The sequence below is a fragment of the Pygocentrus nattereri genome, chromosome 15, assembly GCF_015220715.1.
Source record: "Pygocentrus nattereri isolate fPygNat1 chromosome 15, fPygNat1.pri, whole genome shotgun sequence".
Classification (NCBI taxonomy): domain Eukaryota; kingdom Metazoa; phylum Chordata; class Actinopteri; order Characiformes; family Serrasalmidae; genus Pygocentrus; species Pygocentrus nattereri.
In genome coordinates this window covers 37,283,212-37,298,139 of record NC_051225.1, presented here as the reverse complement: position 1 = coordinate 37,298,139, position 14,928 = coordinate 37,283,212, and the positions used below count along the sequence as shown (strand labels likewise).

General features: G+C 41.4%; 1 protein-coding gene across 3 annotated transcripts in view; it reads left to right on the top strand.

Moving 5' to 3' along the window:
- The window catches only part of adamtsl3 (ADAMTS-like 3), a 274,633-nt gene that overhangs the window by 124,020 nt on the left and 135,685 nt on the right, over positions 1-14,928 (top strand). For all 3 annotated transcript variants that reach the window (XM_037545502.1, XM_037545501.1, XM_037545503.1), the window contains exon 4: positions 10,844-10,971. In XM_037545502.1, the coding sequence (XP_037401399.1) occupies positions 10,844-10,971 (128 nt within the window). The remainder of the gene's footprint in view (positions 1-10,843; positions 10,972-14,928) is intronic.

Genomic DNA, 14,928 nt, shown 5'->3' with positions numbered 1-14,928 from the left:
GTCAAAGGTGTGTGTAGTAACTAGCGGGTGGAGCTAGAGCTGGAGTGAGGCAGTGCAAGGTGGGAGAGTCTCGTGTAAAAGATCAGCCGATGATCTTTGACATTTTTTTATTTTCTCCTTCCTTATGCGGGTTAACTTGTATCTAATCTCATCAGGAATTAATCTTAACTGAAAAATGAATAACTTGGCCATTTTGACTTGAAGTTAAATAAATGTGGGGCGTCGGACTTTTGTTACGAAACTATCACTGGGATGGGATCCTCAAGGGCACATCTCAGTACCTTTAGTCAGGGAACATAATTGTGCCATAATCCATCGAAATTATATGGTACTGTTATATTGAAGATGCACTGACTCCACACACCCCGTCCTGTTTCCCCGCTTTTATTTTACTGTTCTGTTTTAAAACATATGTACAAAAAGTACAAATATGTACTTTTCACCTGGAAAAACTTATATAAGGTGCGCAGAACCTTTATTTCTAACACTTTTATCTACAGACATAGACAAAAGGACAGACAAAGTTTAGGCCTTAAGGTGGCTGGAAGTACTGCTACATATTTTCTCAATTTCTTTGTCTGTTTAATTGGTTTTAAGTGCTGTACTCATTCATTACATATACCACAATTCTCTTTGGTGTGGCACTCAAATCTCTCTGAATGTCGTTCACTTTGTGGTGGTTGTCTTCACCTTCCGTTCATTCAGCTGGAACTGGAAGAGCTGAGAGAGTTTACCCTGAGAGATGGAGTGTTGCACGCTGGCTGAATTATAAGAACCCCTCACTTTTCGACTAACACCTCGAAACATTTGGCTTTAATTTGAAGCTGTTGGCGTGGCTGGTGAGGACAGTGTGATAATTGTATTCAGAGGAGCAGGGCTGAACGTGAAACCCCATATGGCCTGACTGGGCTCCGGCTTTGATCTCCATGAGGCTACGCTAATCCAGTTCGTTTGTGTTTGTCGCAGCTTGTTAGGGAAATCATTTCCTGATTTATTAAGGGAGGTCTACAGAAAACGAGAATGAAAAGCAGCAGCAAAGTGCTGTACATGCAGGCTGTGAGTAATCGGACAGGGACACAGTGTGTGTTTGGCTATGCAAGCGCATTGCTTGAGAAATGAAACTGTGACTGTGACTATAAAGTGCAGAATATCAGGTTTAATATCCGTGAACTCTATTGTCTGAGGTGGTGGGGTGGTTATGTTTAAAAATGAATACCCTAATGTAGATTGTAAATGGAAATGTTGTGGCCCGTATCGATTTTAAGGAGTGAAAAGTTCCAATAATTGACAGTAATTTTATATTTTACACTGCAATAGTTTGGACAAGTTTTAAATGCTTTAAGTGCTTTACTGACTAGTTGTAGTTCATTAGTCACATTTCTTACACTCGTCCACAGCAGAACCTCACAGTCATAAAGTGGAATTGCACCATTTTCACATTTCAAATGGTTTATTGCAGAGAAACTTACTTACATAACTTTACAGTGGTGGTGATAGGAACCAGGGGTTACCATGACTAGAACACAAATAAAGACATTTTATTTACTACCCAAAACCACCAGTGAACCTACTTGTGTCTTCTGAGCTTTAAAAATTATAATATGTAATTGTTCAATATCAGTAAAACATGTAGAAGAGCTTGAAAAATATTTTTATTCAGGACGTGTTGCCTCACAACACCCTGCATGTATCCCTCCACCATAAATGGATTAAAAATATATGTTTTAAGTCAAATGCTATCATAAAACAATGTTTCAGACATCACACAGCATATTCATAACCATTTCATGTAAGAACTTTCTATGAAGGGGCTTTTGGAGGTGGATGTCTGGTTCCTTTCACCACCACTGTGAACAATTCAGACTTGGTAAGCTTCTCTAAAACAGAGCGTTTCATACCAAACCACTCAAATCTCTCAGTTTATATCTTAACGTCTTAATCATACAGAAACCTTTCAAAATCTGTGGAATTCCACCTTAAATCGCATCAGTGGCTACAAACCTTGGTCATGGAAATCTACCTGCAAATTCTAGTTCCAACCACAATCTGCCCCAACTACTACACTCCTTCTGTAGGCCTCTATTGGCTTCATCAGACAGACTGGAATCAGGGAAATGGAGGGGCATCATGTTAGATGGAGGTTGGAAGTAAATTCTGCAGGAAAACAGATCTTCAGGACCAGGGCTACTGACCTCTGCTGTAAATATTTTAGCACTGGGGCGGGCCACAAATAACCCTTATAGTGTTATTTCTTATCATACGATGTTTTTTTGTATTATAACATCAGAATGCCAATACTGATATCTGATGTATTTCATATACATATCTGCCAATGCCAATACATACACATCAATAAAAAATGTAGAAATTAGCACCATGTCTACCTGGACTAATATTACATTTACGGCATTTGGCTGACGCTCTTATCCAGAGCGACTTAGAATTTGATCATTTTTTACACAGGCAGGCCAAGGTGGTATTAGGAGTCTTGCCCAAGGACCCTTATTGGTATAGTGTAGGGTGCTTACCCTGGTGGGGGATTGAACCCCAGTCTACAGTGTAGAAGGAGAAATACTAGAGAAATACAACAGTTAGTACTGTAGGATTACAAAAGCAGCAAAATCAGTCCAAAGTATTAAAAATACATCAACATCTGGGTTTAAAATATCATTCAAATTGATACTGATGTGATTCCAGTATGATTGTGGATCTCCAACAATGTTATTTTCATGCTAAAATAGAAGTTTGAGTGTTAATTTAAATTTGGTAGAATTTGGTGCTCGTACTATGAGAGTTTAGCATGCATTGCTGTTGCACAGTTGAAAAAAGTCATTACACTTTGGGTTTCTGAGTGGCACTATTTAGTGGGTAGCAATAGACATAACTAAAATGCAGAGAACTGGGTGATAACAATCTATTTTTAAAAAGACAAGAAAAACAGCATGTCAGCAGTATCAGCCAAGTTCTTATAAATAATCTTCAGTAATTTTCAGATAGTACTTGGACCCCACAAATTGCCATCTCCAGCAGACATCTAATACAAAAGTTCAAAATAGTTCATATTTAAAGGTTCACCATCCGCTGACAAGCATTGCCTATCACCCACTAAATGCCCCCTCACAGGTCACTGTTTCATTTCAAACCCAGAAGAACACAGCTGTAGGTAGGAGTTTCTGGTTTCTATAAATGCTCATACGCAGCTACTATGCTTGTGCCGTGCACTGTTCTGGGACTACATGAAGCATACAGTAAGCTGATGGTCAAATTTTGGTCCACTGTAAACACCAGGTTCACTCCTGCAGTACAGCATTATTCATGTCAGTGAGCCCAGCAGTTGTTAGCATGATAATGTGAGCATGTGATGTACAGAATGTACAGTGTTTGTGTCGTTGTGTCAGTGTGATGTAACAGTGTCAAGAAATGCGCAGTGTGTGTTGGCTTTTGAGTGAAAAGTTTACAAGAAATTATTTAAATGTGTGAATGAAAAAAGCTTCTGAGCTACACTGCGAGCTACACTGCGAGCTACACTGCGAGCTACACTATGAGCTACACTGTGAGTTACACTGTGAGCTACACTATGAGCTACACTGTGAGTTACACTGTGAGTTACACTGTGAGCTACACTGTGAGCTACACTGTGAGTTACACTGTGAGCTACACTATGAGCTACACTGTGAGTTACACTGTGAGTTACACTGTGAGTTACACTAAGCTACACTGCGAGCTACACTGCGAGCTACACTGCGAGTTACAATGCAAGTTACAATGGGAGCTACGTTGTGAGTTACACTGTGAGCTACACTGAGTTACACTGTGAGCTACACTGTGAGCTACACTGAGTTACACTGTGAGCTACACTAAGCTACACTGCGAGTTACACTGCGAGTTACACTGTGATCTACACTGAGTTACACTGTGAGCTACACTGCGAGTTACACTGCGAGTTACACTGTGACCTACACTGAGTTACACTGTAAGCTACACTGCGAGCTACACTGCGAGTTACACTGCGAGTTACACTGTGATCTACACTGAGTTACACTGTGAGCTACACTAAGCTACACTGCGAGTTACACTGCGAGTTACACTGCGAGTTACACTGTGATCTACACTGAGTTACACTGTGAGCTACACTGCGAGTTACACTGCGAGTTACACTGTGACCTACACTGAGTTACACTGTGAGCTACACTGTGAGCTACACTAAGCTACACTGCGAGTTACACTGCGAGCTACACTGCTAGTTACAATGCGAGTTACACTGCGAGCTACACTGTTACATGAGTAACTCTATAGATAAAGAGCTCACTGACGGTGGTTTAGTCCCTCTCTCTCCCTCTCTTCTCCTTTCATTTTATCTCTTGTCTACTCTCTTCTCTCATTTGCTCTTTTCTGTTGTTTTCTATTGTCCTCTCCTCTTTTCTCCTCTTATATTTTCTCTATTCCACTGTTCTTCCTTCTCTCATTTATTCTCTTCTCTTCTCTTCCTTCTCTTGTCTCCTCCCTTCTCCTTTGCTCTTGTCTGCTGTTTTCTATTCTTCCTCTCCTCTTTTTTCCTTTTTCTTCTGTCTTTCTCCTCTTTTCTCCACTCCTTTCTCCTTTGTGTTTTATTCCCCTCTTCTCTTTCGTAATCTTTTCTCCCTTTTCTCCTCTCTTTCTCCTCTTTTCTCCTCTTCTCTTTTCTCCACTACTCCTTTTCTTCCTTCTCTCATTTTCCCTCTTCTCCTCTCCATTGTTCTCCTCTCCACTTTTCTCCTCTTTTCTATTCTCCTTTTCTCTTTTCTCCTCTCCTATACTTCTTCTATCTCTGTTCCTCTGGTCTAATTTTCCTCCTTTCCAGTTAATCCAGATGTTAAAGTGTTGTTTGGCTCTCTGCAGCTTTCAGGCCAGATTTTGAGGAGAATCTCATGGACCTGTTGATCTCTCTACCGCCCACACACACACACACACACACACACACACACACACACACATACACACACACACAACTCTCTCTCTCTCTCTCTCTCTCTCTCTCAAACACACACATCTGGAGTTGGGAGATATGATTGATGATAGATTTCCGCTGGTGGCTGGTGGTCTGTGGGAGAGGGAGCGGAGGTTAAATCCCACTGTGATCAGCAAAGACCACTGGGACGCTTATCACACACTTTACACACACACACCTCGTCTGTTCAGCTCTGCCGCCGTGACTGTGTGTGTGTGTATGTGTGTTTGTGTGTGTGTGTGTGTGTGTGTGTGTGTGCAGCTGTACAGCACAGTGTACAAGTCTTTTCTTTAATTACCAGTTAAAACATCCAAAAAGAACAAATTATTATTTTTCAGCATCAAGAAAAAAGCAGACAACACATTTAAAAGAAGCCTCAACAACTGGATATATTATGGTTATTTTCAGTGCTCAGTGTGTCACTCCTTACCTTCATTCCTCCATTCTTTTCAGGAGACTCAGTTTCAGTTCCTGAAAGAATCTGCAGACACCCCTCCAAAAGATCAGGGGTGGTCAGTCCAACAGCATCTTTGTTGGCTAATAAATAATTTGTTTCTCTTTCTCTTTTTCTCTGCGCTCTCACTGTTTCTGCTCTTCGTGCATAGACATGTTTAGACACGACAATAACAACAACCAAGATTAAGAGAATTAAATAGTCCGAGCTTCAGTTTTACGAAGCAATGTTCTAAAATATCTGTTCTAAAAAGAATGGCGCTTTATCTCTCCATGTGTCTGTCTTTCCTTTCATTTTCTCCGATTTTCACTGCTTTCTCCCCAGTGTTACTTAATGGCTCCTCCTGAGAGTCATGCTTGTATCTGTCCGGTGTTTTTGGTCTATCTGGCCACTGCGCAGGCCAGTCTGCAGGGCCACACCTTAATGAAAGCGTTCAAAAGGAGAAAATATACCAGGCAGCTCCTGACACTGTTTTAGGCTTCATACAGCTTTTAGAATGGCACTGTGCTGTCAAAGCATGGCTGCTTTCCAAAACCAGCACTTAACTTTTCACCTTGGCTTTAATGTTTTGCCAACAGAATAACTTCAGAGCACCAGCAAAAGTTTGGAGACTCAAAAAAGATGAGCTTTCCTTGTTTTTACGAACTTCCATGTTTATTATGATATTATGACTGTAAAAAACACAGACTATATGTCCTAAAGGTTTGTAGACATGCAGTGTTAATAGTGAGTTTATCCTTCTTTGCTGCAGTAACAGCCTCTACTCTTCTGGGAAGGCTTTACACTAGATGTGGAACACTGTTGTGAGGATTTGATTGAGCATCAGTGAGGTCAGGTACTGATGTTGGACGGTCAGTTCTGGATCACTCCAGCTCATCCCAAAGGTATGGGATGGAGCTTCATCACTCCAGAGAACACAGTTCCACTGCTCCACAGCCCAATGCTGGGGGGGCTTTACACCCCTCCAGCCCATGCCTGTCAGTGGGCCTGGTGACCTTAGGCTCACGGGCAGCTGCTCCAGAGCATCCCGTTTTTTTTTATCACTGCTTTCCTATGAAAATGTTACAAGCTCACTTATTAGATGGGATATTTTAAACACATAGTGAATGCAGTAACCAAAAAGGTGCCCAACAAATCCAAACCATGTTCTATTTTTAATTTTCCACAGTCTGATTATGATTCTAATTCCAATTCTGGTTTTGATTCTGAATCTGAATATGAATCTGAATTGTAATCTGAATTTGATTCTTTGACTTCAAGCGATTGTGATAATGATGATCATAATATTGTCAATGTTATGGAAAACATGTTCAGTCAGGAGCTTTTGACCGGTAGACTCTCCCTCCAGTTGCATAGATTTCACTGTATATTCTGTAATTGAGGTTGGCTCAGAAGTGCCTTCAGCTAACCTGCAATCACTGACTTTACAACAACAAAGCTGCAGTGCTCGGTTTTGTCAAACACCCTATGAGCAGAGCTTAGCGCTCCGAACCCCTGAACAAACACACAATGACATTAAGAGCCACGTTTAAACACTTTAAATGATGTGTGTACTTTGCAGTGGGTAAACAGTGAGATCAGAACGTCAGCCCTGCTGTCTCACAGTCAGAGATAATAGCAGCGTTTGGAAAACGGCGCATCTGAAATGATTGAGAATCAGTGAGTGTATAACGTCATAACCTGAACATAAACACAGTGCTAGACTGTGGTTAACAACTGCTGCCTTCCCTTCTGAGCTCTGGTCAGTTCATCTCCCTCAATGGGACAGTATGGGAGCAGACAAGGCCCAGCTTAGTTTCAGTTAGTTTATATTCTGTGTATGTTTGGGGCTGTGTACTGTACCGAGGTATGTCTGTTTCTATACTGTTTGTACTGTATTGGTCATTCACTCTACATTCTTACATATCACATTACATTTATGGCATTTTGGCTGACGCTTTTATCCAGAGCGACTTACAGTTTTATCATTTTACACAAGTAGGTGAAGGTGGTGTTAGGAATCTTGCCCAAGGACTCTTATTGGTATAGTGTAGTCGGGGGATTGAACCCCAGTCTACAGCGTAGATGGTAGAGGTGTTAACCACTACACTAACCAACCACACATCTACACCAACCACACATATCGCATCTTTTATACATTATATTCATGATAGAAAACAGCAAATAAGCATGGCCTTCCGCCCGAAGACTGCTGGGATAGGCTCCAGCATCCCCCCGCGACCCTGACGGAGAAGCAGCTTAGGAAATGGATGGATGGATGGATATTTCTGGGCGCGTAAACAGCCTTAATCTGGAAGCCCTTCATAAATCCTTGAGTATAAACAAGATTTTTAAATCTCTTCCTTTTGCATTTTGATACGTCACACTGACTTTTCCTCTCATACACAAGAAAAAGGTGGGATTAGAAATCTTACTGAAAGAGTCCTCCTGAGTTCATCATATATTAACCATCATAATGATGTATATTACAGTTTATAAACATCATCCAAGTAGATTAAAGGTCCACCAAGGACCGATTAAAGGCTTACAGCAGCACCCCTGCCATTTTATTCACTATAAACCTGAAGAAACTTCAAATTTATGCTCAGATTCAGATCCAAGAAGTCTACTGAAGCACGTTTTCAAGCTGTGTTTGTTTTCTTTGCCTTATTGTTTGTAAGCAAATTCACCAAAAGTCTTTACTCTACTGTACATTTGGCATAAAGCCTCAGTCACACTATGAAATTACAATTTGCTTCTTACAAAATTGATTTGACTCCGGTGGAACCAGAGAAGAAAAGAAAAACCTCTTTTTTTTTTCCTTCAGTAACGAGTGCCATGTTGCCACTGCCTTTAAAGGAGCACTAGACGATTCTGGAGAACGAGGTGCCAGAATTCAACTGCTGCACCATTTAAGGTGGAAGCATTTGAACAAGTGGCTTTTTTTTCCTTGAACATATCATGAAACCAGATGGAGTGCTTATGAATGCAAATCAATCCATTTGTATCCAAATCATCAAAGTTTATCATTACTCTTTCTCTTTGTCTGCTCGTGAGCTACTAGCTAGGCCAGATCAGTGTCTGTGCTGCTGTGGTGACCAGCAGTCTGCGCTGATCTTCAGGGCTAAAGTGTGAATTAGCAGTTCTACATTAACTCCAGCGTTCAGGACCATTTATTGTTAAAACTGCGTTAGAAAGATCAGAAGAGCTGTATTTTACTGCAAAGGAGGATTATTTTAGTTTTACCTACACATCTGATTCTGCTGCGGAGCCACAGCAGGGCAGTGAAAGGGCCACATGTCTGATGCATGATTGACACCACAAACCTCGCGTTGGCTCCCTCAAAGGTTTTGCATACAAAGTACTTTGTTATTAATAACTTGCAAATGATGGTGACACTTTCAGTTGAAATATATGCAACTGTAAGATTTTGCTGTTGAAAGCTTGTGTGCCTGGACCTTTAGAGACAGCAGAGTGTGAGTAAATGGAGGAGAGCTGTCTGGAATGGTGATGCTGGGATTTGGAGTTGGTCAGAAAGTCGAGGGAAATGCCCAGCTTGTGTTCAAGGCCGTGGTTTTGAGGGCATCCAGACGTGAGGATTAGCCGCTGACGCTGGGAGAAGGAGGGGGTCAAAACTTATTAGAAAGTGAACCAGTCTGCATAAATGATATCTGTGGATACAATTTTTCCTTCAAAGGGGAGATTTGGGTACGAGTTGTGTGGTAGAAGCTTATCCCCTGCTTTGGTCCAGGAATGGGGATAACAGACTGAGAGTGTCCAGTGGCTGGCTTTAATATAACAGTCTGAACAACAGCAAATACATACTGAACAGTTTAATGAAGAAGCTCAGGATATACAGGATGGTGCAAAAGTTTTGGGATGTTTTCAGGTCTGAAGCCGCTTGATTTTCTCCTCTCTCTCAAAGATGAAAGCTTTAAATGTTGTTTATCTGATGGGGACAGTTTTGTTGGTCTGTCACAGGACTCAGCAACATGTGGCTCTTTTACTGTTGTGGCTTAACAGAAGTAGATTAGTGGTTAAAAATAAAATAATCCTCTTTTGCAGTAAAATAAAGCTCTGCTGATCGTTTTAACACAGTTTTAACTCTAAACGATCTTAAACGCTGGAGTTAATGTAGAACTGCTAACTCACCCTTTAACCCTGAAGACCAGCGCAGACGGCTGATCACCATAGCAACAGAGTTAACAGTCTCACCTAGTTAACGAAATAGCAAAGAGAGAGATTTAAGACGAACATCAATAATTTGGAGACGAATGACGAACTTATTTGTGTCTATAATCACTTCAGCTGGTTTCCTGATACGTTTAATCTACAGCAAGAAAATGTAGAACACTAAAAAGTCATGAAACTGAACTCAGATTCTCGTTCACCGGTTTCTCGTTCAAATTTTGCCGTTCCGCCTTAACTGATGCAGCGGTTGCTTTCTGGCTCAGGCACAATTTAACATGGAATGGGAAGATTTGAACAAGAAGCTGGCGAATTAGACACTTCCTCCTCATAAGAAGTAAAAAATTAAGAGACATTTTACAAGAAACTGATCTACTTTTGAGGGAAATATAGCTGAGCTAAAGCTTAAAGCAGAGCAAAGTATGTGTTTTTATTCATATTTTAGTCTATACTAGGACATTAGCACATATAAAGACATATTTTTAGCCAAGGTGGTAAAATATTACTTCAATAACGTGGACATAAAATGTTGTGGCTTCCAAAATGGTTTATTTTTGTGTAAAAAAAACAATGGGTCTTCTTAACATTTGGGTTATAACCTCTGGATGGTCAGGTTTTCCAGGTGGCTGTTAGGAGTCCCATTTTCTCTGTAGCTTTTATTCATTTTTTAGAAACGCTTATTTATTTTTACCTATTTTCCTTTGACTTTCTTCTTCATTATCTAACCACCTCAAAATATCACCTGAAAAATGAATAGTTTGTACTTATCTACTGTTTTGACTAGAGATTGAGTAAATTAAGGGGCTCGCTGACTTTCGCACAGGACTGTCCAGAGCTTCATAAACAGACAACAGTGGTCTGAATGAGAGGAACTACAGGATGACTAAGACAAATTGGGCGTGAATGCATGAGCTACAGTCTTTAACTGCACAGCAGTAAGGTGGAGCTACAAGCGAGGGGTTTCTGATAAAGTGGCCAGTGAATTTGCACTCTGTGTCTGACACACTCATATCGGCACCACACACACTACCATGTCAGTGCCACTGCTGTGCTGAGAATGGTCCAGTACCCAAAACATCTGGTGGTTCTGTGGTGGTTCTTTAACATTGGGGGCTGATAAATTGAAACATGTGACATGTCATGATGCGCTGAATTTTAACTGAAGTAACTGTAATGGAACTGAACCGCTGTGAAGTCAGAGATTTATATCAGTGTATTGTGTGTGTTTATTTCAGTCATCAAGAACCACGCGCTCAGATGAAGAGAGGGACACTGGGTGGGATGCCTGGGGAACCTGGAGCGACTGCTCGCGCACCTGTGGGGGCGGAGCCTCCTATTCTCTCCGCAGGTGTCTGAATGGAGGGTCAGTAATCTCTACACACACACATCCACACACACACAGTGGAACACATTTGTTTTTATAGAGTGAGGTCATTATACACACACACACACACATGTGTGTGTATATATATATATATATATATGTGTGTGTGTGTGTGTCCAGCATTTCTTCTGGAATGACGGGTATTAGGAGGGACTTTGCTGCAGTAACAGTACTGGATGGAGCTCCATCACTCCAGAAAACATGGATCTACTGCTCCACAGCCCAATGCTGGGGGGCTTTTTACCCCTCTAGCCCACACTTGGCTTTGGGCATGGTGACCTTATGCTCATGTGCACCTTGAATTCAATCATTATAAGGTTTGTCTGGATACTTTTGGACATGCAGTGTCAGCACAGAGCAGGCATTATTTGGGTGGTGGATCAACAAGGTAGGAATATCTAATAGAGTGGACAGTGAATGGACACAGTGTTTAAAAACTCCAGCAGCACTGCTCCGTCTGATGAACTCGCACCAGCACAACACACACTAACACACCACCACCACATCAGTGTCACTGCAGTGCTGAGAATGATCCACCACCCAAATACTACCTGCTCTGTGGGAGTCCTGTGGGGGTCCTGACCACTGAAGAACACGGTGAAAGAGGACCATCACACTCAGCGGTGTGATAGTGTGTGATGACATAACTCTAGCAGTTATAGTTGGCACTAAGGGCTCTGAGCAGACCAGAGAAAAAATAACACCAGCTCTGGAAAAAATGACAGGATTCCAAACTCTTCCTCTTTTTCCGTTTCTGTTTCACCCTGTCTTTCACTCGGTCATCTCTCTCTTCATCTCTCTTTGTAACGTTAGGAAATGATGATGAGGGATAAGGTGGATGAGGTAGATATGCTGAGATAAGCCAGATTTATTATGGGCAAATCCATACTCGAGGTCAAGACAGGCCAGGGTCAATGAGCCAACACGGAGAGAACGGTGGCCAGACATAACGTTGCTAAACACAGACTGGAAACAAGACGGAGGCTGGAACAAAAACACCACAGGAAAATACACTACATGAGACTATAATACAAAGACTAGCAAACTCACAGGGGAAAACACAGGGCTTAAATGCAACAGGGATAACGAGGGTTAACAAGACACAGGTGGTTACAATCAAGGGCGGAGTCAAGAAACAAGGGGGCAGGACTGGGAAGAGCTCAAAACAAAAGCACATGGACAGGACTGGAAGGTAAACACAAATACATGGACATGACTAGGAGGGGCCAATCGTGACACTCTTTTTCTCTATGCCTCTCTCTGTCTTTCCTTTCCCTGTCTCTTCTCTGTCCTTCTCTCTCATTCTCACTTTCTGCCTCTCTTTGCTCTCTCACTTTTTCTCTCTCCCTCCCTTTTCTCTCTCTCTCGCTTTCTCTCTCTGTCTCTCTCTCTCGTTCTCACTTTCTGACTCTCTGTGCTCTCTCACTTTTTTCTCTCTCTTTTTTCACTCTCTCTATCTCCCTCTTTTTTCACTCTCTCTTTTTCTCTCTCTCTGTTTTTGTTCTATGCCTCTGTCTCTTATTTCTCTCTTTTTCTCATTTTCTCTCTCTCTCTCTCTCTCTCTCTCTCTCTCTCTGTCTCTCTCTCTCTCTCACACTCTCTCTCTCTATCTCTCGCTCTTTCTCTCCTCTCTCTCTCTCTATCTCTTTCTGTTTTCTTCCTCTCTCCTCTCTCTTTCTGAGTTTCTCTCTGTGTTCTTTCAGTTTCTCTCTTCCTTTTTCATCCCCCTTCTCTCTTGCTTTATCCCTTTTTCTTCCTGTCTCTCCTTTTTCTTTCTCTATGCTCTTATATATTCTCTCTCTCTCTCTCACTCTCTCTCTCTCTCTCTTTCTCTCTCTGTCTCTCTCTCTCGCGCTCTCTCTCTCTCTCTCTCTCTGTCTCTCTCTCTTTCTCTCCTCTCTCTCTCTCTCTCTCTCTCTCTCTCTCTCTCTCTCTCTCTCTCTCTCTCTCTCTCTCTCACACTCTCTATCTCTCGCTCTTTCTCTCCTCTCTCTCTCTCTCTCTCACTCTCTCTCTCTCTCTCTCTCTCTGTCTCTCTCTCTCTCTCACTCTCTCTCTCACTCTCTCTCTCTGTCTCTCGCTCTTTCCCTCCTCTCTCTCTCTCTCTCTCTCACTCTCTCCCTCTTGCTCTTTCTTTCTCCTCAAGGCTATGAAAATAGACTTTGTTAATTATGCATTTTTGATAACACGCTCGTTTCATGATGCCAAATCCACCAGTGACAGAAATACATTAATTATGCGCATAGTTTACAATGCATTATAGAGAAACCTCATTAAATCTGGAGGAGAGGGAGTCGTTGCTGATTCCTCGGAAATTATGAAGTGGGTTTCCTTTGCATGATATTTTTAGTTCCTGCTCATGTCCCTTACTGAGCTGTTATTGCTGCAGATCAAATCAAAATGTTTATAAATATGAAGTTTGGTTACACCTCTGGGTGGAGAACCTGTGGTGGAAGCAGCTTGGTTTTAGACAGAAGACTGAACTAAAACACTGACAGTAGATTTAATGGATTAGATTTAAGGTTCGGTAAGTAGTATTAAGCTCAGTGACTGTTGGCTCAGTGCTGCATCACATAATACATAGCTAATTGCATAGAAATTAGCAATACTGTAGCAGATAAATACACGGTGCACTTTGGATCAACACATCACATCATATTATGGGATCATTCCACCATGCTGGCAGAGTATGTTCTTCGTTTATATATGCTGAAACATAGAAATCATAGAAACTCTTAAACATTCTTGTTGGTTCCTGGTGGTCTTCAGTAGTCAGTAATGATATTTTGTGTTTTCCTGATGGGTTGCTTTCACAGTGTAGAGGGTTCTAATGGTTTACCAGGTGTTCTGAGCCTGATTCCAGGTGCATTTAATGTTTCTAATGGTCTTTCTAAGCAGGGCATCCTAGTAATTGAAAAGTGATGGACCTGAGAAGAGCAGTGAACTTGGACCAGAAGTACAGCCTATGTAATGACGCATGTATATCAACCTCAGTTTTGCCTCATGCAATTACACAAGTATTTATTTTTTAATACACTACAGACCAGTCATGTCTTTTCCAGCAGTTAAAGTAGGATTTATGTTACATAATTACTGTGTTATTACTGTGTTGTAACACGGAAACTAATCACATCACATACCTTTCTGTAATTACACTGTACCTATATAACAACAACTGAGGAACTTTCCTGTAGTGTTAAAATTACACTCTATAATGAATGGAGATCTCCTGGGTAGTTGCTACATATGTGCAGTGTAGTGATGGAGTGGAAATATAGATGTAGCTTTGGAGGAAATTCAAAATATTTCATTAATGTTATGAAAGGTACATGTTAAGAAAAGGGGTCGTCTGCTCTTCTGTCACATTACAGAATGGTTTAAAGCTGAAAATGGCCACAGTGTAACAGCACTAGCCATATAAACGGAAGTAAGTCATGTCTGAATGTAGGTTATTACATACTTCCTTTTATTGCTGGAAAAAAGTCTGATCACTAATGTAATAACTTTTATCACCTTTGTGTAATTACATGAGAGAGAACGGGCCGTTACGACTGTTAAGATACACTTGTGTAATTACATGAGAGAGAACGGGCCGTTACGACTGTTAAGATACACTTGTGTAATTACATGAGAGAGAACGGGCCGTTACGACTGGTAAGATACACTTGTGTAATTACATGAGAGAGAACGGGCCGTTACGACTGGTAAGATACACTTGTGTAATTACATGAGAGAGAACGGGCCGTTACGACTGGTAAGATACACTTGTGTAATTACATGAGAGAGAACGGGCCGTTACGACTGTTAAGATACACTTGTGTAATTACATGAGAGAGAACGGGCCGTTACGACTGGTAAGATACACTTGTGTAATTACATGAGAGAGAACGGGCCGTTACGACTGTTAAGATACACTTGTGTAATTACATGAGAGAG